Genomic DNA, 22,241 nt, shown 5'->3' with positions numbered 1-22,241 from the left:
AAATAATTCACCTGTGGTAACATAACTAGCAACATCCTATCAAGCTACAACCCTGTCTCACCAATAATAATAAAAGAAAAAGAGGCCCTCAAATTGAGAAAGGTTGAGGATGGAGTGAGAAAGGTTGGAGGGAAGAAAGATAATAGGAAAAGTGATTTTTAATTAAAATTTAAAAATATGTTAAATAAAACTAGCTCCCGAATTTGTTTATGTAATATTATTTTACATGTCAAAAGAGAATTCACAAGTGTCATGAGATTAGTAATTTCAAGAAAATGATCTGATACTGGATTATCTAGGTGGGCTCACCTTGAGACAGAGGATGCTACAACAGAACAGAAGGGATGAAGGGCAGCCCTGCTGGTGGAGGAGATCTGAGAAACACAGCAACTGATGAGGTGAGAGACTCTCAGCAGGAGTCACACAGCAACTGATGAGGTGAGAGACTCTCAGCAGACCATGAGACCAGACCACAGTGTCACTACAGCTTAGCCCAATCAAACCACCCTTAACATTCTGACATCAGAAATATAACAAAATAAATTTGTCTAGTTTGTAAGAATGGAATTTCTGTTACAGCATCAACAGATAGCTCATGTACATGATAAACAAGACAATTTTGTAGTATGTTAATCTGGACTTTATGTGTCCACATTTGCTGTGAAATGTGCCAGAGTTAACATCTTTTAAATTATTTTTCCATCTTTGAAAACACTAAAATGAACTCAGAGGTGTAGTTACATGTAACAGGAAATTGCCATTGTTATATCAGAGGGCTATTGATTTCTTTGTTATTGTGATAAACACCAGACTCAAAAGCAATTTAGGGAGGAAGAGATTTATTTGGCTTTCATGTCCCTATCACAGTTGGTCACTGAGCAATCAGGGCAGGAACTTAAGGCAGGACCCTGGCCTCAGTAATTGAAGCAAAGACCATGGAGGGAAAGTGCACATTGGCTTGCTCCCCAGGAGATATTCAACCTGCTTTCTTATTCTACTTAGGACCTCCTGCACAGGGACAGTACTAAATGCAGTAGACACGACTTGTCCACACCCATCATTAATCAAGAAAATTCTGCTAGACTTGCCCAGCTGACAGAAGCAACTGGGCAATTACGATTCTTTTCCCCCAGATGACTCTACTTTGTGGAGTTGGCAAAACAACAACAACAGCCAACAACAACAACAACAATAGCAAAACCCTAACTAGCTCAATGACCCTATAAAACTGAGGATGTACCCACTGAAGATTGTCACACACAATTCAGTCATCAGCTGGGAGGTAAGTGATTGATACCACTGTAGTGGATTCATAATACCAACACCCAAGGCACAATGGAGCAATGGGATTTCTTAATCAGTAGCATAAGCCATAATGATTAACTGTTTTCTGATACTATAAATTATTCTACCATAAAATATAATGTGGATAATCTCATTTACTTAGATACAATTTATTACTTCAGAAAGTCTTATCTCTAGCTTTTAATGTTTTGGTAGAACAATACATATCCCATGTAGAAAAGACAAAAAACCAAAACAAAACAAAACTAAAATGATTTTTAAAAACTGAATCCTATTATCTTCTATGGATATGTACTAGGTATATAGTGGGCATTTTATGTTACATATTTATCTATTGTATTTACAAGAATATGTAAATAGTATACATGCCTTCTGTTAACTATTTTAGCATCCCATATTTAATATAGTTTGATACAATTCTCCACTATAATGTTATTCTAAATAAAAAACACAGGTGCATTCCCAGAAACATTTAACCATTCTACTTAAGAATATCAATTTAGGTTAGCAATGGTCATATAAGCCTTTAATCCCAAGCTTGAGAAGCAGAAGTAGCCAGATATTTGTGAGTTTGAGGCTAACTTGGTTTGCTAGGTCTACATAGAGAGTTTCAGGCCAGCAAGGGCTCCATTCAAACAAACAGTTAAAAACAACTCTCATGTGCATTATTTGTTTATTATTTTAAATATTTACATTTATTTTTAATTGTGTGTGTGTGTGTGTGTGTGTGTGTGTGTGTGTGTACATGTGAAGAAAGATGATTGTGGCCTGTGGAATTCATAAGGGGTATTGGATTTATTGTGCTTGGTTGTACATTTGTGATCTATGATTGCTGTACAGTTCTGACCTAGGATTTGTTATACAGTTGTGATCTAGGATCATTTGTACAGTTGTGACCCAGGATTGGTTGTACATTTGTGACCATCCTGGCATATGTTAGGAAAGGCACTAGGATCCTTAGCCATGCACATACAATGAGCTCTTCACCACTGAGCTGTCTTTTAGCTCCTCCAGTCTTCATTGTTTTAAGCATATGCTTTGCTATTGTATAAACTACTTATCATTTAAAAAGCATCTTAAAATGTAATGGTGCATGTTTTAATGCGAGGTGTTGGACTGTCCCTCAGGCACCTTGTTTCCTAAGAGAAATAAAAAAGCTTTCATTACACTTTGCCAACTCCAAGCCATGTTTTTCGTTTTGTAGTCTGAGGGAGAGCAAATGTCATAGTAAACACACATTCTCCTCTTACAGCTATATTTAGGCTCATTTCCCATAGAGAAGAGAACTTTAGGAAAAGCCCATAGATTACTTTATGATTAACTACTTACTTCTTTTCCATTTCTAATACAGTCATCATCATTTTCTTACTGTCTTCTTTAATTCCTACTTCTTTCTTACAGGGTTAAAAACAGGATTTATACTGCCAGTTGTTCACCCATTCACATTTTCCTTGAATTTTAGCTATAATGGTTTCTCATAAACACAAATATTAAATACCATGCACATAAATATAGTGAATTTTATTACTCACATTGTGTTTTGTGTCTACTTTAGAAAGACTTGCTAAAATATGACATATATCCAGCAATTTTCTCAGCATATTTTGTGTACTGTTGATATTTAAATCTATGCCATCTGGTATTTATGTTACTGTATGACATACACAAGTAAATATTTCCTACATTAATAAGGTGCTCTTAATCTACTTTAAGCACAGCAATTTATAATGGTGAGATCTTGAAATCTAACTCACCAAGACATCAATTTATAGTTTGAATAATCATAACCAATGGCATTTCTTTTCTTAAAACATAAAAGTTACTTGGTGAAACACAGATTGAATATAGTCCCTTTGGGCCTCAGTAATGATCCAAAGTTGATCATTATATCTGGTATTATCTTTCCAGAAAAAAAATGTTATTATTTATTAAGTATCTTAATGAAGATTTTATATCAGTATAATTTATAACTACAATCAAATGTTTATCCTGATATCCACAGATAAGTGTAGCTCTCACTGCTCATCCAAGGAGCATCCTTTCTGTAGCAGATAGAGACCACAATTGCTCAAAATGCAAAGCACAACTGGTCAAAGGTGCCTGGCCTCAATTCATAAGTCTACAGCACAACTCCTCCATCTCAGGCCAGAGGACTAGAATATCTGCTGTGACAGGAAAGCTGTCCCCATTAAATCTCAACAATATGGTGATCTAAAGGAGACCTGCATAATGAGATGACAGTATCGGTTCACAAATTACCAGACTCTTTAAACATCATCCGGCTATTTTCACATAATCTCTACTAGATCATCACACAAGTTGCAATGCATACTTCAGCTGTAGCTATGATCAACTTTGTGCCAAGAGTCATCCTCCCATGTTTTTAGTCCATGTCAAATTTAGGTTCTTGTTGTTGTCTGACTCAATTCTTTGTTTTCCTTCTTGTTGGTGGCCAGACACTCTTTGGTCTGGAGTGTCTCTTGCCCTAAGAAGCCACCAGTTCAACTGGACCCGCCGTAAGCTTTATAACTGGATTAAGTTTCATTTGCACTCACAGTATTACCTGCTTAGGTCAGGGCTTCCAAGGTGGCCTTCCCTTTTATCACTTTATAACTATTTGATTAAGGATACACATTCTGAGATAAAACTTTGCTACTGAATACAAATTTAGTACCATTCATGTCAGAAATGTCAGAAACTAATTCTAGGTACTACTGTATCATGGGCATTATATAATGTCTTACATATTACAAGTTCAATCAATTTCAAATGTCCAAAATGCCCAAAATAAAATGTCCAAGGGACTTAAGGAACATCTGAAAATTTTTTAACACATCTAAGAATGATTCCTCATGACTCTTGAGAAACAAAGGGGACTGGAGAGATGGTAAGCAGTTAAGAGCACTGACTGCTCTCCTGAAGGACCTGAGTTCAAATCCCAGCAACCACATGGTGGCTCACAACCATCCGTAATGAGATCTGACGCCCTCTCCTGGAGCGTCTTAAGAGAGCTATGGTGTACTTGTATATAATAAATAAATAGATCTTAATAAAAAGAAAAACAAAGGATATCTGTACTGCCTGGTTTTGTGTGTCAACTTGACACAAGCTGGAGTTATCATAGAGAAGGGAGCTTCAGTTGGGGAAGTGCCTCCATGAGATACAGCTGTGGGGCATTTTCTCAATTAGTGATCAAGGGGGGAGGACCCCTTGTGGGTGGTACCATCCCTGGGCTGAAAGTCTTGGGTTCTATAAGAGAGCAGGCTGAGCAAGCCAGGGGAAGCAAGCCAGTAAGGAACATCCCTCCATGGCTTCTGCATCAGCTCCTGCTTCCTGACCTGCTTGATTTCCAGTCCTGATTTCCTTGGTGATGAACAGCAGTATGGAAGTAAGCCGAATAAACCCTTTCCTCCCCAACTTGCTTATTGGTCATGATGTTTGTGCAGGAATAGAAACCCTGACTAAGACAATATCCTTTGCAATATTAATCATAAATAATCTGCTACTTTGATCTGTCTTTATAAGTTGACATGAAACTACAATGTACTGTTATTTGAGCAAATTACTATAAATAATTTTCATATGACCTTAAAGTGCTCAGTATTTAAAAATAGCTCTTATTTGCTTATCTATTTATACTGCACACTTTCTGCTAATCAATCAAGACCTGATAGTTTATTGTGCAATAGCTGTGCATGACAGCAGAACACTAAGCAGCTCTCCATAAGTGAGAATTGAACAGATTAATGGGGTCTAGCCATCACCATTACTGAATTCATGCACAAAACCCAGAGCAGAGTGGCATGGGAAAGGCAGTCGTTGATTCGATCTGAACAGATATTATTTACCAGCTTCTCCTGCATTCCCATACTGGCATTCAGTTAATGTTAAATAAAGGTCTACCATAATTGGATGTGAATAAATGTACTTAAAGACAAATTTTGCTACAGGTAATCTTTTCAATGGGACAGCTATTCAGGATAAAATCAGTGACTATGAAAAGCTATGTAAATATATTAAGGTGTATTATTAGAAAAACTTTGACACAATTCTGTAAGATAAAACTAAATGTATCACTAACAATTCTATTTAAGAATGACCCAGAATTATTTCCTCTGGTAGTACAGAGGCCCTTTTTCTTCTTGTAAAATACCTGGACTTCAGGGCCACTATATAGCTTCCTTCTGGGTATGCCCATCTTTAAAAAGTGTTCATCTGTCATAAACAGCAGCACATGCTGCAATTCTAGTAATGTTTCTGGTGAGAGTGAGAGACTGGAGAGGAGACTTGTTTTGTTTTGTTTGTTTGTTTCTTCTGCCGCCACAAAGCCAGCTTCCCAGCCTTCACTATGGGAAAATTATTTTCCATTTCTGAGGTCTTGAATCTACTGTTAGCTAGTATTATTTCTGTGGCAGATATGGTCATGCAAGACAGACTTTGTGAAAAGTTTCTAATGGGCTTGTGCAAGCTAAACATCAGCTGAAATGACAATGAACATACATCCTCATGAAAAACAATTTTTTTCCCATTAAAACTGAATTCAGATGAGAGGAGATAAAAGTTTGATGATTTAAAATGTATATACTAGTATTTCTCAGCCATCATATTGTTAGATCCTATAGAATGTGTTCATTTTTATTTTATGTATGTCTGATAGTAATGCGATGCTAATGTGCTATACATTCTGATTTTAACACATGAGTGTGATATGAAGCCAGAATTTGGACATGATGGGGCCAAATAATCAAATCAGGTTTAAAATTAATGTAGAAGTCTGCTGACAAGATTCTAGTGGTCAACTATTTTCATCAACCTTTGATGAACAGACCATACATCAACATTATATACTAAATATGTGTTTTTAGGTGTACACTTGCTTTGGTCATACAATTACATTATGCATTTTGTGATTTAATATATATATATATATAATATATATATATATAATATATAATACATATGGCTGTTGTTTTAATATTATTTTTCCATACATGCTGGTGTTTAATTTCTAAGGTGATGTATTTAGAAGATGGAGATATATTTATTCTTGATGGATGGTAGGAATCTAGTCTTTGAGAGTGGATTATGATGAAAAATATTATTTCTATGGAGGCTTGTCATTGTCTGCTGAAGCTTCTATAAATCAGGAGAGACAGTACACATGAAGAGAGTAACACATATAATCACACATCCACATAAATACACACATGTGTCCACATGTCTGTAAATACACATACAGGTACAGATATGATGCTATTTGGTCGTGTGTAATGCTTTATGCCACTTTGGACACTGCCAGCAAATCATCCATTATGAGAACAGGTATAAACTCTGCACATTAATCACTCTAAACCCAAAATTTGCCTCTCTTCTTTATGATATATTGGTCTACACATACTGTGTTATTAGAAACAGAAAACAAGATAACACATACACACACACACTCATCAGCATCATTCAATTCTAAATTATCTGCCAAAACTAATGTTGCATGAAGCCACATTAGGTAAGGAGCCTGGAGCTTCTTCAGTGAGTCATTGTGATGCCTATATAGGGACCCCAAATTGTTCTAAGCTACCACTTCAAACTAAAGTCCACTTTGTATTGTCTCTTATTTTCCATACCTTACCCAGTAGAGAACAGGTCCAATGAATAAAGCAGTATACACACCCAGTTCATTGCATAATGACTTCCCTCTTCACACCACAAACAGAATTCTGAACAATAATAGTCAATGAAAGAAAGTAAACCACCACAGTAAGAACTTCTTTACAGATAATTTAATTTACCTATGATGTTATAGTTAAATACAAACTACTGGTTTACTTAGATGAAAAAGGCATTGGTTTTGCACAATTCTACAATCTGAAAAGTCCAAGAGTGCATACCACACATTCAGTGTGTCGGTACAATCAGGTGAAACTACCCCACTATGTCTTCCCAAGAGGAAGGATTGAGTCAGTTTCTGATGATGACACTGTCTGTGGAGCCCAATCCCATCCAAAAGTGCTTGTCTTTGAAATCTAGTCATTTTACAAGGGCTTCACATGGGTTATTAGATTTTTAACATACGGAATTTGAAGGATTTATAGAAATCACCTAACTTTCAATTAACCAACTGAACATATTTTGTTCAACAACAGAGAACATTCAGTATAACATGCAAGAAAACCCAGATCACACAACAATCTTTTGGCAAAAGCTTATTGCAAATGAGTGTAGTGATCACAGAAACTGTCATTATAAAACTCATTCCAAGAGTGTGGAAGAACATACTGGGTTGGGTGGAACTTCACTTGCATAGTGAAGGAACACCCTGTATCATATCACTTTTTAAGTGATATAGCTACTCACTAAATGGCTTCGATAGCTCATACATTCACAGACACTGAAATGTTACATTTTCTTTCAACTACACATATATAAAAGGTACATACCATGACATAATGCACCATTTCTTATATGCATGCAGATTGATAGATACACATAGAACTTAATAATCCATTTTAGAGGAAAAGGGATCTGCAGATCATATCAGCTGCAGATTCCTTGTATCTCACATGCTACTGAGCTTTCCAATGGTACAACACCAAGGGTTAAACTATGAGATTTTCATTTTGATCAGTACAGCACCCCATGTACCTGATATCTTTCCACATGTCCTTTAATTACACAACTGAGTGTGCTTCCCTCATAAAATGGAGTTATTTTCTCCTATTGCACTTGAATAAAATAAAATTTTAAATCATAGTTTAAATTGAGCAGTATAGTTTCATTTACGCGTATTAAATTTTACAGAGCAGTAGCAGATTAAGAGATCGCATAGCAGTTTGCCACTCCATATTTTTGACAGTTAAATTGGATAGGTGACCTCAGTAGGTCATGATTCCAAATTGAAAAGAATATTTAAGAAAAAAAAAAGTCATTCCAACAGGAGTCAGGTTACATGGCTGGGCATCTAAAAATTCACATGCCACATAAGTCTGGTAATCTAAATTTGAGCTTTTGAAGGAAAAAAACTGACTCCACAATGTTGTCCTCTGCCTCCCCACAGTGCATGCACACATATCACAGAACCCTTTAACAAAACCTGAAAATATAAAGTTATCACACGATGCCACGGTTCCTTCTAGCCCATCGATATGATCATCTGAAATTTTTCTCTCCTTAGTGAGAACACTTACTATTCATTTCTTGGCATTCCACCAGAGAAAAATACATCATGACCGAAGAGGTGTTAACAGTTCTATAACACATATGTACTTCAAAATATCATGTTACATATGGCAACTATAATGCATTATATAAATAAAATATATAAAACAAAACATTGAGAATAAAATTACTAAAATGATAAATCTCCTATTAACTGTATTCTGTAACACGTGTAGACTGTAATTAATACTTTAATGAAGGAGTCTATTGAAGGCTCTTATCAAAGGCACACTGCACTAAATGTGACTGAGCTATGTAGCATAAGTCACCATAATTTCCAATAAGAATTTCTTTATATTATGGCCCAGCAATTGTAAAATGAGTTTAAAAAAAAAAATCCTGAATGAATTAAAGGCCCAAGATCTCCAGCATTTAATCAAGCCCTGAGATGAAGATAGAGACTTCAACATGTACAAACAACCCACAGTTGGGCAGGATATCTAACTCACTTGAAGTCCATGGAACTATTTAGAAAGATCAAGTGTCATTCAAGGATTCCGGTGCCCCAGATTGCCCCAGCTGGGTCATCAAAGAGGAATTTAAAGTCAGATGAAATTGTATGTTTTATAAAATAATTATCTAAATTTTTTAGCAAATCCTAAACTTAAGAATCTTGACACCAACCCCGTGCTGTTTACAATAATATGTCTGAGTAGGTTCCAAACTAATTTTCGTTGTTTCTATTTAAGCAAAGTATAAGGCTCTTATCCTTTAAAGCTGAATTTCTTGGGATTATTTTTATTTGTTTATTTTTGTGAACCATGAAATAGCCAAAGCTCTCCAATTATATCCTAATATATCTACTCATACATCTCATTATTCATTAAACTGTAATTTCCAAAGTGGGGAAAAAAAAAACAAACTTCTGTACTTTACAGTAACTTTAAATATCATTCTATCACTTGGACATCTTCTGATGTTTTTCCTAATTTTGTCTTCCCACGCAATTCGCAATTCTCTCTCCCCTTACTTTAATTGTGGCTCTGCAATAGAAGCCTGGTCAGTTTAAAGCAGACTGAAGGAAAAAATTACCAAAGTTAACAAGTCACATATTTTATGCGGTTTTGAAAAAACGATATTTAAATCCAAGCTTCATCAGAAACTGCACCATCACCTCCACATACTTGGGAAGAGCTAAACCCAAAGACAAACAAAGCCCATCATTTCCCAATGGAAGAGCTTGCACTAGCATAGGAAAGGCGATGATGGATATATGGAGATAAGTACTCAGACTGTAATATGTAACCGTCGCTTGTCACTGCATCAAAACGAGGGGGAAAGAACCTCACTTGTGTTAAGAGCTTATTAGGGAACACCCTGCTGTGCCCACATGGCATGAAGAAAACCCCATTAGCAGCTGAGGAGTCTTGCTGCCCTGGACACATGTGAAGGACAAACAGTCAAGTGAGGGAATCTTACGTTCTTGAAAGGATGTGAAGAGCATCTGAAACCTGCTGTTGCGGCTGCCCTCGTCTGCCCACATGCGGATCACCCCAAGGCCTGTGCGCAGCATGACGTCATTAGCCACTGTGCTACAGAACTTGGCCTTCAAATCCTCCACAGAGCTGCTTCCATCATAGACCGCCACAAAGTTTCTTTTGCACTCATTTGAATTCTGCATTTCATAGTCCAAGAAACGTAAGTAAATCTGTAAAACAAAGACAAAATAAACTGTTCGTTTAAAGATGTAGAGCAAAGCTAGGGCTTCCTTTTTTTGTTCAGTCTCACAAGACAGCCTTGATTGCAATCAGCCCCATTATTTCCCCTTGTGGGCCGCAGGCAGACAAACTAGTGCAAAGCAAATTACCTTCAATATTTTTCAACTGTTATTATGCTGCTTTAAAAAAAAAAAAGTAAATGCACCATTTCCTTTAGCTAAGTTTTCTTTTTGTTCCTCCAAATGATCTTGATGTCATCCCATGATGCATCTGAAATCAGATATTAGCTCTCAAAATTTATACACTGTTTTGTTTTGGTTACGGAAGGGACTTCAAATTCTTCTTTATGTATTACTGTTCTAGTGCCCTGGTTGCTTTGTTTGGGAGAAACAGGTATATTAAAGAATGATTTACATTAAAACTAAAAGAAAACAAAACTGATATTGAAAGACAACTTTTGATTTCGATCTGTTTAGATTGCAACGATTCAGCTTTGAGAATAAGCATATCGAAACATTTTTTTAAAGATCTCTCTATTTTATGTCATTTAAGATCAGGCCATTTAGCTAAGTGTACACAAATAAAATTTAAATTAGCATTTAATGAATGCAATGTACTGTGACACCAACTCATTTTTAAAGTTCCTAACAATTTTGTGACTCTCATGCTGCAGTACTCAGATATGACCACATAGGCTCATAGAGTATAAGCTACAAGTGAGATTTGAGGCCTCCTTCCTCAATGGCATCCTGCTTTTAACACATGTGTCCTTGATGAAGGGATAAACTTTGACTGCCAAGGTATATTCTGAACCATAAGTGATGGATTCCAACACGAATAAGACTACAAGAACTTGTTTGTTCATTCATCCATCCATTCAGCAGCAGCCACAGCCTGGCCCTTTGGTTGCAGCCATAATGGTGCATTGTACAAACAATAGTAAGCAATGGAATGAAGCGCTTGAAACGTATTAATTAAATCACTACACCAACATAGAATGTGAAACTAGAGGAATAATGTAAAATAAAAGTAAGTGAAGTTAGTGAAGATGCAAGAAGAATGGTATCAGAATAAGCCAGGCCTTCTTTGACACATAGACTGTTAATATTTTATTTTCTAATCATGCACATATATAGGCTATTTTCTTTAAATTTTATTTACTTCATCTAGCATACACACAAAATAATTTATTTTAAGTTTAATTGATTATTTCAAAAACTGTGAAATCAAAAAAAAAAAAATTCCAGATTTGTAGATGTCTATCCTGTTCACAATTTCAGTATTTCAGCTTGTAAAAATATACCAATTGCCTTCAGTGTTATTATAAAATAGACATTGGTCCCTGTAGCTTCTCTTATAAGTCAATTGTATGTCCTGTCCCATGAAACAGTATATTTTAACAATCTCCTCAACAGCCTGTGTGTCTTGTCAGGTTCAGTTTCTACAATATGGCTCAATTCCCAGCCCAGGTAAAACTAACATGTGCAAGTACAGAATCAATGTTCCCGGGGCCTTTAACCCAAATTGTAATGTGAGGCAAAGTAAAATCATTGAGAAGCCTTGTTCCCCCTCCATCCCCTTCCCTCCTTCTTTCCACTCTCTTCTCCTTTTGTCCCTTCCTTTCCCTTCCCTTTTCTTCCCTTACTTCCCCTCCTCTTCCCTTCTATTCCTTCCTTTCCCTACCCCTTCCTCCCAATGTTTTTTGTTTTGTTTTGGTTTTGGTTTTGAGGGTATTTTTGTCCCCAACACTCCAAGCTTTATTCTTTATTAGCAGGCTTTCATTTGAAGGAAGTGGTCTTTACTGTCTGGTGCAACTTCTGGTTGTGTCAAGATCGAGGTCAGTTATTACGTTCCAAAGAAACAACTTCCCATTTGATTGACCTCCTAACTCTAGCAGCATTTTCTATTAGAGCCTCCATGCTCGATTTGAATTGAACATATTTTAAGTTACTGTCCCTGTAGTATTTCCTGTCAACTTAACTAACTAGAACTCCCATTTCCTTTATTAATTTCATTTGTTTAGTGTTCATCATGTATTTGTGGGCTATCCATAAATCCAACATGGTTTTACGTGCTACAAATAAAAATTATGGACACATTCTGCTGTCTGTGGAAATGACTATTTAAAATAACTATCAAAACAAAATATGGTATACATCCAAATAATATAAAGTATAGGACAATATATTGTAGGCCTGTGTAAGGTAGAAATGAGCTGTGATGGCTCACACCAGGTTACCCTGATATAACTTTGAGAAGAGACAGAGAAATATGAGCAGATGAATGGAATTGAGCTGCTAAGGGGAACTGGAGTTTTACTCTTATTTCATGCAACATAGTAGCTTTCTGGGTCTCCAACCTTGGCCAAAGAAGCTTTTTGTTGCTGTGAATAACAGAGGGACAACCTAGTAACATATTGCTGTCCAAAGTACTGAATGTCCCAGCAAGTGCTCAGTTGTTGATCTGATGTTCATCAATCCTGCACCAGGCTCTGGAAGGATTGCAGAGGACAAAAGAGCACAGTGACGGAGTGTGGAGTGGAGGAATGGGAAACACTGTTCTCCACATGATGTGGATCGTGTAGACATGGACTCACAGAAGCGGTAGTTGCTTATAGATCTATGCAAGATCAACTAAGTTACAGCAATCCATTATGGATACAGGGAGGTGACACTGAAGACAGCCCCTACTAAGGCGATATTGATGGCCTCTGGAGGAGGAATTAGTCATTCTTCTTTAGGCATGTAACATATGGCCACTCTTAAACCTCAGAAGATAACCTAATGTCCATTCACATATATGCACCATAAATTGGACTTACAAGGTTAAAATAAATAAATAAATAAATAAATAAATAAATAATTAAATAAATGATGAAATATACTACAAGGAAGATTCTGAAGTTGGGAGGGTTGCTGCTCATGTCTTAGGGACAGTTGGAGTGGATAAGAGGCATACATCAAGTAACATACATGCCTGTACATTTTCAGGCAATAAATAACATTATGGAAAAAATAAATCTGAAAAAAAATTTAAATATGCCAAATTTTTGCCATGTGCAACACTGTGTCTTTCACATACTTGCATGAAGTCCTTTTTAAAATAAGACATTTTTAGGTGACCTTTATTAGGAAACTGGCGCAAGTAATAAAATCATAGCTTACTTAAGAGAAATAATCAAATGAATGTGAGTTCCTGAAATAAGAATAGTAAGCTCTGTCTTTTTGACTCTTTTCATCATGTTTCTTTGCTATCCCCTGAATAAAAGTCATCAGTCTGAAAATTCTATAAAAGCTAAATGAGAATCTGCTGATTTCTGTAAGATAACAAAAATGATAAATAGTTGGAATACATGCATATTCTAAAATACTCTACAATATCCCTAGCATAGTTTATCATCTGTTAACGGAACATGTGAATTCAAGAAAGAAATACATAGGTTTACCAGCAAGAGATGCATCCACAAGAATACATGACACAGCACAGTCCACCTTTTGGAATACAACATTAAATGACCATGGAGATCAGTAATTTTACAAAGTTTAACAACAAAATACCTATACTTACAAAAAGAAAAATGCTGAATGAAAATGATTAATTGAATCAGGAGGGAAAATAAGTTTTTGTTTGACATTTTTAAGTCCAAATATTTTGTGACATAATATATCTAAGCATTTTTCAGTTCCTTATACTAAAAGCGGAAATATAGATTGGAGTACTAATTTATTATTATTAGAAAGGAGTCACTAGACCTCAAATTAATTATTTTGTGCAGTTCCCTAAGCAACAAGAGATGTAAATGTCACTTTTATTTTTTCAAATAAAGAGATGAGATGAGTCATATCCAAGCTATGTGAACAAACACCCTGGGTTAAGCCCAGAGCATTTTCCCCTCTGTGAGCTTAGCTCTCCCTTTGCTTAGGCCTCGAAGCTTCAAGCCTTCATGCAATCTAATCTTTCTAGTTTATTGATTCAATTCAGCTACTCTTGGCTTCTGACTGAATTGTTCTGCTTGGCCTCATACTAACTTTGGCAATATGATCTAATCTTCTGGCTCCTTCTCATTCTCTAGCTCACTCTGCCTTCACCTGTGTCTAAATTTGTTCTCTTTGTCCCAATAAAACTGTCCAAGTAAAACTGGCACACACATACCACCACCCTTTTCTCTCCCTGTGCTGTTCTTAACTAGCCTCTCTTTCCTGTTCTCATGAACCTATCTCTTAACCTATCTCTGACTTATTCTGTCAAATCTTTCTCTTATTTGTCACTTTGTCTGTCCCTCAATTAGACATCTCTTTCAAACATGGCTGCTTCCTTCCAGAAACTAACCTTACCTTCATTGTTAGAGATTAAAGGTGTGTACTCAGGGAATGTCTGTATTCCAGCCAGAGTGATTAATGGTGTCTTTTTCCAGCTGGATCACACAAACCTAGAAGGTCTTTGTATGTGATCCCTTGCCAGTACAGCCATGTTGCAGATTTAAATTACTCTATAAGCAGATTTGTGCAAGAACTGTTAAAGACAAAGAGAACTCGGATTCAGCAAAGTCAAGTCTTTTATTTATTTTTTGAAGTGACACAGGCACAGTCACTTTTATAGTTTTATCTTTGTATAGGTTTGGCCTTTAAATCTGCTTGACACCAACTTGCTCCGTACCTTCATTGCATCTTATGCAATCTCACGGAAAACTTTTAAGAAGCGTTCATATGTCATAAATACCAAAGGAAAGTTATCATCATAAGGAAAACTAGGTGCAACAAAATAAAAAGGGGTAGGGTGGATGGGAAAGCCCCGTAAAGTTAACTCTCTCTATTTTCCTGAAGTTCAGAAGCCTGTTTATGAAGGTATCAATGAAACGTAGATAATGAATGTGCCCTTTGAAATAAATTACTATCTTAAAACACACACACACACACACACACACACACACACTAAAGCTAGGGCTACTACTTAATTTTGTAGGGGTGTTGTAATTAGAAAATCAGATTGCATACTTGGCTCAAGCTTCAACTTTTGACACCTTGCAGTTTGTTTGCATTATCGCTGTAGTTACTGACATGTTCATGATGAGCCATGATGGGCAATGTCTGCCATCTCAGATGCTTCTGTATCTCAAAGGCTCCCCCTCACCCACAAAGACATATTTATGGAGGAACCACACAATTGCCTTTACTAGACTTTTCATGCACATATGAAGCATTTGTGATTATTTTGAACTTCAATGTTTGTATTTAATAGGGAAATAAAGTGTAGGAGAAAGCATTTGGTTCACAAGAATGGGAGCTGTTCATTCATCAGCTAAATTTATTCCAAAACATCCTGATCAAGATTTGTTTTCACTAGCCACAGTCTCTGTCATATAATATCTCTCTGAACATTTCAGAAATATCTCCCTGGTCTTGGAGGGCAACTGCCAACAGCCTCTCATAAATATTGGTCCAAATTCCTTGTCATTTTGTGTATTTTTCTGAGAATAAATTTAGCTATTTCTATATTGAGGAGGAGGAGAAGAAAAAAGAAATAATTTTAATTATGAAAATAATACTTGAGGGTTTTTTTATCTCCACAAACATCTAAAAGTTTTAAGTGTATATTTTAAGTGCAATATGGTAGACATTTTATATTATTATATTTCCTTAAAAAATTAATCCAGGGTCTGAAGAAAATTCTTCAGTGATTGAAAGCACTTATGGCACTTGCAGAAAAGACCCAAATTCAGTTCCCAGAACCTACCACTGGTGTATCAGAACTACCGGTGTATCCAGCCCCAGGCAATCTAAATTCCCCCTTTTGAGGGCACTTGTTCTGATATGAGCACACAGATCTCTCTCTCTTTCTCTCTCTCTCTCTCTCTCTCTCTCTCTCTCTCTCTCTCTCTCTCTCTCTCTCTCTCACACACACACACACACACACAATCACACACATGCACATGCATAACGATAAAAATAACAAACCAAGCAAACCCTGAACATCTGCTGTATCTATGCATTCAATTATTTTGAAAAACTTTCACTTTTATACAACAAGGTTGAGTTTAGTCCAAATATGCATTCTGAATTTTTAATCATACAAACATCTAGTATAAAGCAACCTCATTTTAAACATTTTTAAGATGAGCATTATGACCGGAATCAGTGTCTAAGACTTGTGACATAATGGCTTCAAGAAAAGACTTATTTCAGGGAGCAAATGAAAAAAAAAAAAGTAAAGTCTCTCTACTCCCTCTGTGAGAAAAAGCAAAGGGAAATGATCAACAGAATAATATATAACTCTAGTGGGATAGTCAGATCCAAATCTCTTCTCAGTGAATCATTTTGATGCGTTTTTCCTTTTTAATCAATCACAAAGGATTGGAACTGACAGGATGATTTATTGAAAAAGACATGGGCAACTTCAGAACATATAAACCATTTCTGGTAGTATCTATTTTCCAAATTGCAGCAATATGGAAGGCAGTGCTATGTTTATATGCAAAGCAAGTAAATTTAGCTGAAATTATTAAGTAATTCATTACAAAGAAAATTTAATACCAGCTGCTCAGAAGCTCCTCCTCTGGTGTCATAACACTATGAAAAGCAAGGACTGAGGCAATTATCTGTGTCTCAAAAGAAAAATTTTATTCACAATAAATAAATGGTTAGTCGCCTCTGGTCTGCCATATGTTGTTCATGAATTCAAGATAACTGGACATCTTATTATTTGAGCCACAGTCTAAAAGCGTGTGCCTAGGGCTTTGTGATTGCTGTTTGTGACTGCAAAGTTCAGGATTATATCAGATAGAATATTACATGAATTTGGAAGATTAAAAAATAAATATACTATCTTCTAAATATAACATAAATAATACTATCTTCTAAACTGTTAAAAATAAACACTCAACAACAGATCTAGGTATAAAGATATTAAAGTGGTATTTAGACAGTTATAGAAAACAGCAAAACATTGAGTAGCCTTCTACATTCTTACATTCTACAACTAATATTTCCTTTGAAAAGTTGTACTATATCTCTCACTGGCTATTATTTACTACATTAAAATTCCAATTTTCATTCTTCTCATAATTTGATATAATGAAGGCAGACTCAGTCCCTAACCTTGATACTTTTTATGTTTTCAATTCTAATCATTTTCCAGAGTCATTTACCTTCTAATGTTACATATGAGATGTCATCAGATTTAGTAATCTGTTTATTACTGCACAAACCCATGTTAGAAGGACTCCAGATTTACATTTAATTATCTTTTCAAAGTCTGAAATTCCATGCTCTTGGACTTCTGAGACTAGCACGACCATTTAGGCCCATGGCTACCATCATGCTGAGGAAGTTCACTTGGTCCTCTGACTCCATGGCTCCTTCCTTGGCCAATAAAGAAGTCTCTGCTTTTAAGGGCTGTGTGACTAGATCAGACTCAGCTGGGCCACTTCCCAGCTCTATGGCACCTGAATGAGAGTTTCACAGGTATCTCTCAAGCATCCTTTACCAGGTAACTTAATTTAATGTAACCAGATATGTGTTTCTTTGATACACTTACAAAATTAGAACTGGGGCTAGAAACTGTGGAGGTCTTATAAGTTCCTACCCCTACACATGTTTATAGGCCATCATATAAACAGTGCTAACAGCATAATATTTTTTAATGAAATACTGACTTATTTTTCATCTTTCCATGTTGATTTGACTATAAGAAGATTTACAATATTTTGGTTTTATAGAAAATTAACTTTAATTTGAAATAATGAAAATAATATGTAGCCATCAAAAGGTAGATCTTTATTCTCCCCAAACATCAATGATTCACCCTCCTTGGCACATGTTTGGTGAGTCTTCTGACTCCATCTCCTATCTCCTTGGGTGAATTGGATCTTGTTCCTGGTTATAGTGGCTCTGTAATATCAGACTGGCCCAGGAGCTTTGAGATTATTACCCTTGCTCCAACCAGTAGCTAGCCAAATGTCTGAGCTAGTCACAAACACATATTTATGGGATTTGGATTGTAACAGGACTTTCATGTGATGTTGGCCAAAAATTACTTGATTTAATTATTGTGCAAGACCCCTGCCAAATTCTGCTCTCATTCTGTCCCTGGAATGTCATTTGATGCCCATCACAGAACCCTAAGTATATGGAATTAATAGATGTTTATCTCTCATTTCAAATAGACAAAGTACAGTTCCTAAAACAATGTAGAGTGGGGAGGTGGCTGTTTGGCTCTTTCTTTCTAGATATAGTTTAGCTTAAATGTTATATGAGTTCTCTAAATATTATTTGTAAGAATTCCTACTGTCATATATTTACAGATATATAATGTATTGTAGCTATATTCATCTCTCCATTACCATGTCTTACCCCCTTCTTACTTTTACTGCCCTTTTCCCAAGCAGTCTGTCTCCCAGATTCATGCAATTTTTTAAAGAGCCAACTTTAGATAAAGTTGGTTGGAGGAAGAGTAGTAATAGGGTATTTCACTAGACCATGGTTAATCTAGCAATAGCTACCAACAGAAGAAAGTGGCATATCCTCCTCTGGAAACCATTAGCTGCCAATTGCTCCTCAGAAATGTAGGGCCTCATGAGTCTAACCTAGACAGAGTTGAATGGATAAAGGTTCACTTTTCAGGGCTGCATTCCACTTAATGTGGTTATCTACAAATACCTGAAATTCAGCCCTCATGAACTTCAGGTTTAAATTCTTACCATGGTTTGGTCTTGCATTATTCCCCATGGTGACCATTCTCTAGATAAGATCTACTACTGGACACACCAGTGCCTTTTCTACAGCCTTGTTCTAGAACCTCCATGCAAAGACTCTGCTCACAGAAGTGCGTTTGTATCCAATGATTATCTCAAAAAGGCTTCAACTGTCTTGACACTGCTTATTCCATTTGTAAATAGCCCCATTATGAATGGAATTCCAAAATTATTTCTTCTCTGGTTTTCCTTGGGGATGCTGACGGATGATGTTCATAACTGAAGGGGTCATCTACATTGTAAAGAAGTTATTGGTACATTTCCTAATTTTCAAATGCTACAGAACAACCTGCAGTATATTCAAATTTTAGTCCTATCATGTAAACTCTTTAGCAACTCCCTTTGTGTACTGCAGTAGGGTCGTGAGATACCATTCAAGTAGTCACACTGAGCCATTTCAAGCTTGACTTATGCTTTGATAGCTTATGCTCATAATTAGTAGGATATCCACAAAAATAGGAAACCGGCATGGGCAGTAAGCCTTGCTTCTTGGTTTTCTCCACAGCATTCAATTCCACTTCCCATCTTCTCAGCCTCTAATTGAACAGAAAAAGGCTGTCACAATAGAACCATCTTAGCTCAGCTCTGCAGGAAGCATCCCCTTTGGGTCACAGACTGCCAGATTCTGTGACAGGCAGGTGCACTAGGCATTGTTGTTCAGGGACTATACAAAGGACAGCTTATTTGCCATCTGGAAGAAGGAGGTGTGTGCTTATTCTCCATTTTAACACTGAAGTGACAAGGTGCTATGCTTACAATTCCTGTTTATGAAAGTTGGCTTTAAAACAAGATTTTCATTCATAAAGGTGAAGAAAAAGAAGCACTTTCCCATGTATTCACAAATTGTATATATTTGGCTCTCTGATCATCCAGTTGAGTGTTTATGACTTTATATTACAAATACCAGTTATTTCTTTAAAATTCCTTCTAGTATCACTGCTTGACTCAGGGCCTGCCACAGGCTAAGCAGGTACTCTGTACCAAGCCCCCTTTGCCTTTGTTTTTGAGACAGGGACTCACTAACTTGTCAAGTCTTGTAAACACACTCTCTCTATAGTTTAAGCTAACCTTGAACTGAACTGGCAGGCAGCAGAAAAAAGAAAAAGAAAACCAGTGTCTAAACTGTTACAAAGCAAAGCTATCTTTTAAAAGATTTACCCTGATGCAAAGAGACTTGTAACTTTCAGAGCAGTAAATAGGACTGTGCATTCTTCCATCCATTACATAAATATGAAGTATATATAATGTATATAGACTTCAAGAAGTACTTTGGTATTTTTCTTACACAAGTACTTCTTGAAGGGCAAACTCACTTCAAATTCTAAAGGGAAAAGACAGTAACTTTTTTTTTTTTTTTTTTTTTTTTTTTTTTGCTTAACTGAAATATCCTACCACCAAATTCTGTGGTATCTTTCTTACTATTTCCTTCACTGGCAGCCAGAAAAGAGTGAGTTCCATCACGGAACTCATCCATACCTGGGCTTCTGCTCATGTCAATTCACCTATCTTACCTTCCCATATATTTCTGAATTCCATTTCTAATATGCAAATCCAGTCACATTCCTTTCTGATCATCTTCCTTGATATCACTAAGCATTTGGGGTAGAGTCTCCATTCTCAGTAAAGGCCCACAGAGTTTAGACCTTACAGACTTACCTCCCTCCACACCCATTGGCTCATTAGATCACAGGCTACTGAGTTAATTCCTGAAAGGTTTGCTGTTTTCTCTGCACAGAAAGTCTGTGGTGTTCTCTCTGTTGTCTTGTGCACCTTCCTACTACCTAGTTGCTATCCCGCTGCTTCTCATGCCCTTCTAATGAGACCCTGGTTACTGCTGTCTTTCCTCTTTATGTAGTCTTCTCCTTTGTATTTTCTTTATCAACAGCTCAGGATAAGATCTTTTGCTTGGCTGACTTCTTTACATATATGTCTTAGTAGTAAACATAGAAAACATGAGGAGTAAGTATAGAGTGGTGTATGTCCATTTCTCTGTGTGTATGTCTCAGAGAACACATGTACATGTGAATGACTATATGAAGGTCAGAAGTCAGATTTAGAAATTTGTTCTCATGTTTCATTTACACTCTTTTGGAGTCAAAGAATCTTAGACTTGCTTCAGGGTCTCTTGTTCTCCATTGTACAATCTGTTCACCAGGTCCCACACTGCAGTTCATGCTGAAAAGTTAGGTTGAACAGGTGAACACGAGTCTCATTTCCAAGCACAGGAAACTAACTGCTAGCTAGTAGCACATTTGACACATGCCCTCGTACTTCCAGATAATGTAAAAACTAGATGCTTCTCAGGTCCACTGTTGGGTGTGGGCTTCACTTCTGGGACTGACCTTGGATCGTGGCGGGGCTCGGATGTACCATTTGCAATCCACGGCTTCACTGGCAGAAGCTTTGCCTTCCTTCAGAATCTGTATGGACTCCACAATTCCTTCTGGGCCGCCCATCTCAAACTCACAGGCTAAATGATAAGATGCCAAACACACAGAAAGATGTATCTTGAATAATAAACCCAAAGTATACTTCATTACAGAATACAAAGATCTCTGGACATTATCAAATTTCTCTTTTACCAACCTGGCAATGGTTTCAAAACTCCAAGGTCCTTAAAGTCAGGATCTTAAAAATTGAGAAAATGACAATTAGTTTTATTCTGCATGAATTCCTTACAATGACATTAAGTAAAATTCCATCAAATTATCCATTTGGAAAATTTAAATGACAAAATAAAAAGTACATGCTAATATTAAGTCAGAAATTTCAAGTGTATGTCAATACAGCGGTTTATCGTTGCTGGCTTTTTTCTCACTACAATAGGGGTTGTTTGAAACTTTCAAGCGTTATTATTGTATCTTATACTCAAACTCGTGATATGTTTCTTATAGTATATCCACAGGTAAGTCATGGTTTGAGTCACTTCCATATATTACAGATATTATGTTCTAGTTCAAAGGAGTCTGTCATTGTTGAAACATATTCTTGCCTGGGGATTTAAAAGCTTGGACTTCATATATCAAAGTGAAAACAATCCTTTTCCTCTAGTTGAAAGACTCGTCCTGTTTTCCTGCCACCTCTGGCTCTCACCATGCTGTCTTTTATAGTATTCCTCAATTCTCTACTTTGTAAAGTTAAAACCTTTTTCTCCTATCTTTCTCTGAGAACCTAATTTCACAAACCCCTCTCAGTTTGCTTGTTTGCATGCTTCAGGGGAAGCTGGACTTATAAGTTTTCTAAATGTCCTTGTTAAAAGGCAAAACCCATATTCTTATTACCACATCTTGGGTTTGGTTGTTACATAGGAACCT

The 22,241-nt window shown here is 36.4% G+C and overlaps 1 protein-coding gene across 3 annotated transcripts in view; it reads right to left on the bottom strand.

Annotated features, from left to right (window-relative positions):
* Positions 1-22,241, bottom strand: part of Neto1 (neuropilin and tolloid like 1) — a 118,987-nt gene that overhangs the window by 22,942 nt on the left and 73,804 nt on the right. For all 3 annotated transcript variants that reach the window (XM_031366203.1, XM_031366205.1, XM_031366204.1), the window contains 3 exons: positions 21,514-21,555; positions 21,270-21,397; positions 9,940-10,168 (listed from right to left, as the gene is read on the bottom strand). In XM_031366203.1, coding sequence (XP_031222063.1) covers positions 9,940-10,168; positions 21,270-21,397; positions 21,514-21,555 — 399 coding nt within the window. The remainder of the gene's footprint in view (positions 1-9,939; positions 10,169-21,269; positions 21,398-21,513; positions 21,556-22,241) is intronic.

The sequence above is a fragment of the Mastomys coucha genome, unplaced genomic scaffold, assembly GCF_008632895.1.
Source record: "Mastomys coucha isolate ucsf_1 unplaced genomic scaffold, UCSF_Mcou_1 pScaffold13, whole genome shotgun sequence".
NCBI lineage: Eukaryota > Metazoa > Chordata > Mammalia > Rodentia > Muridae > Mastomys > Mastomys coucha.
The sequence above is the reverse complement of the archived record's forward strand: the minus strand, read 5'-3'. Positions and strand labels throughout refer to the sequence as shown.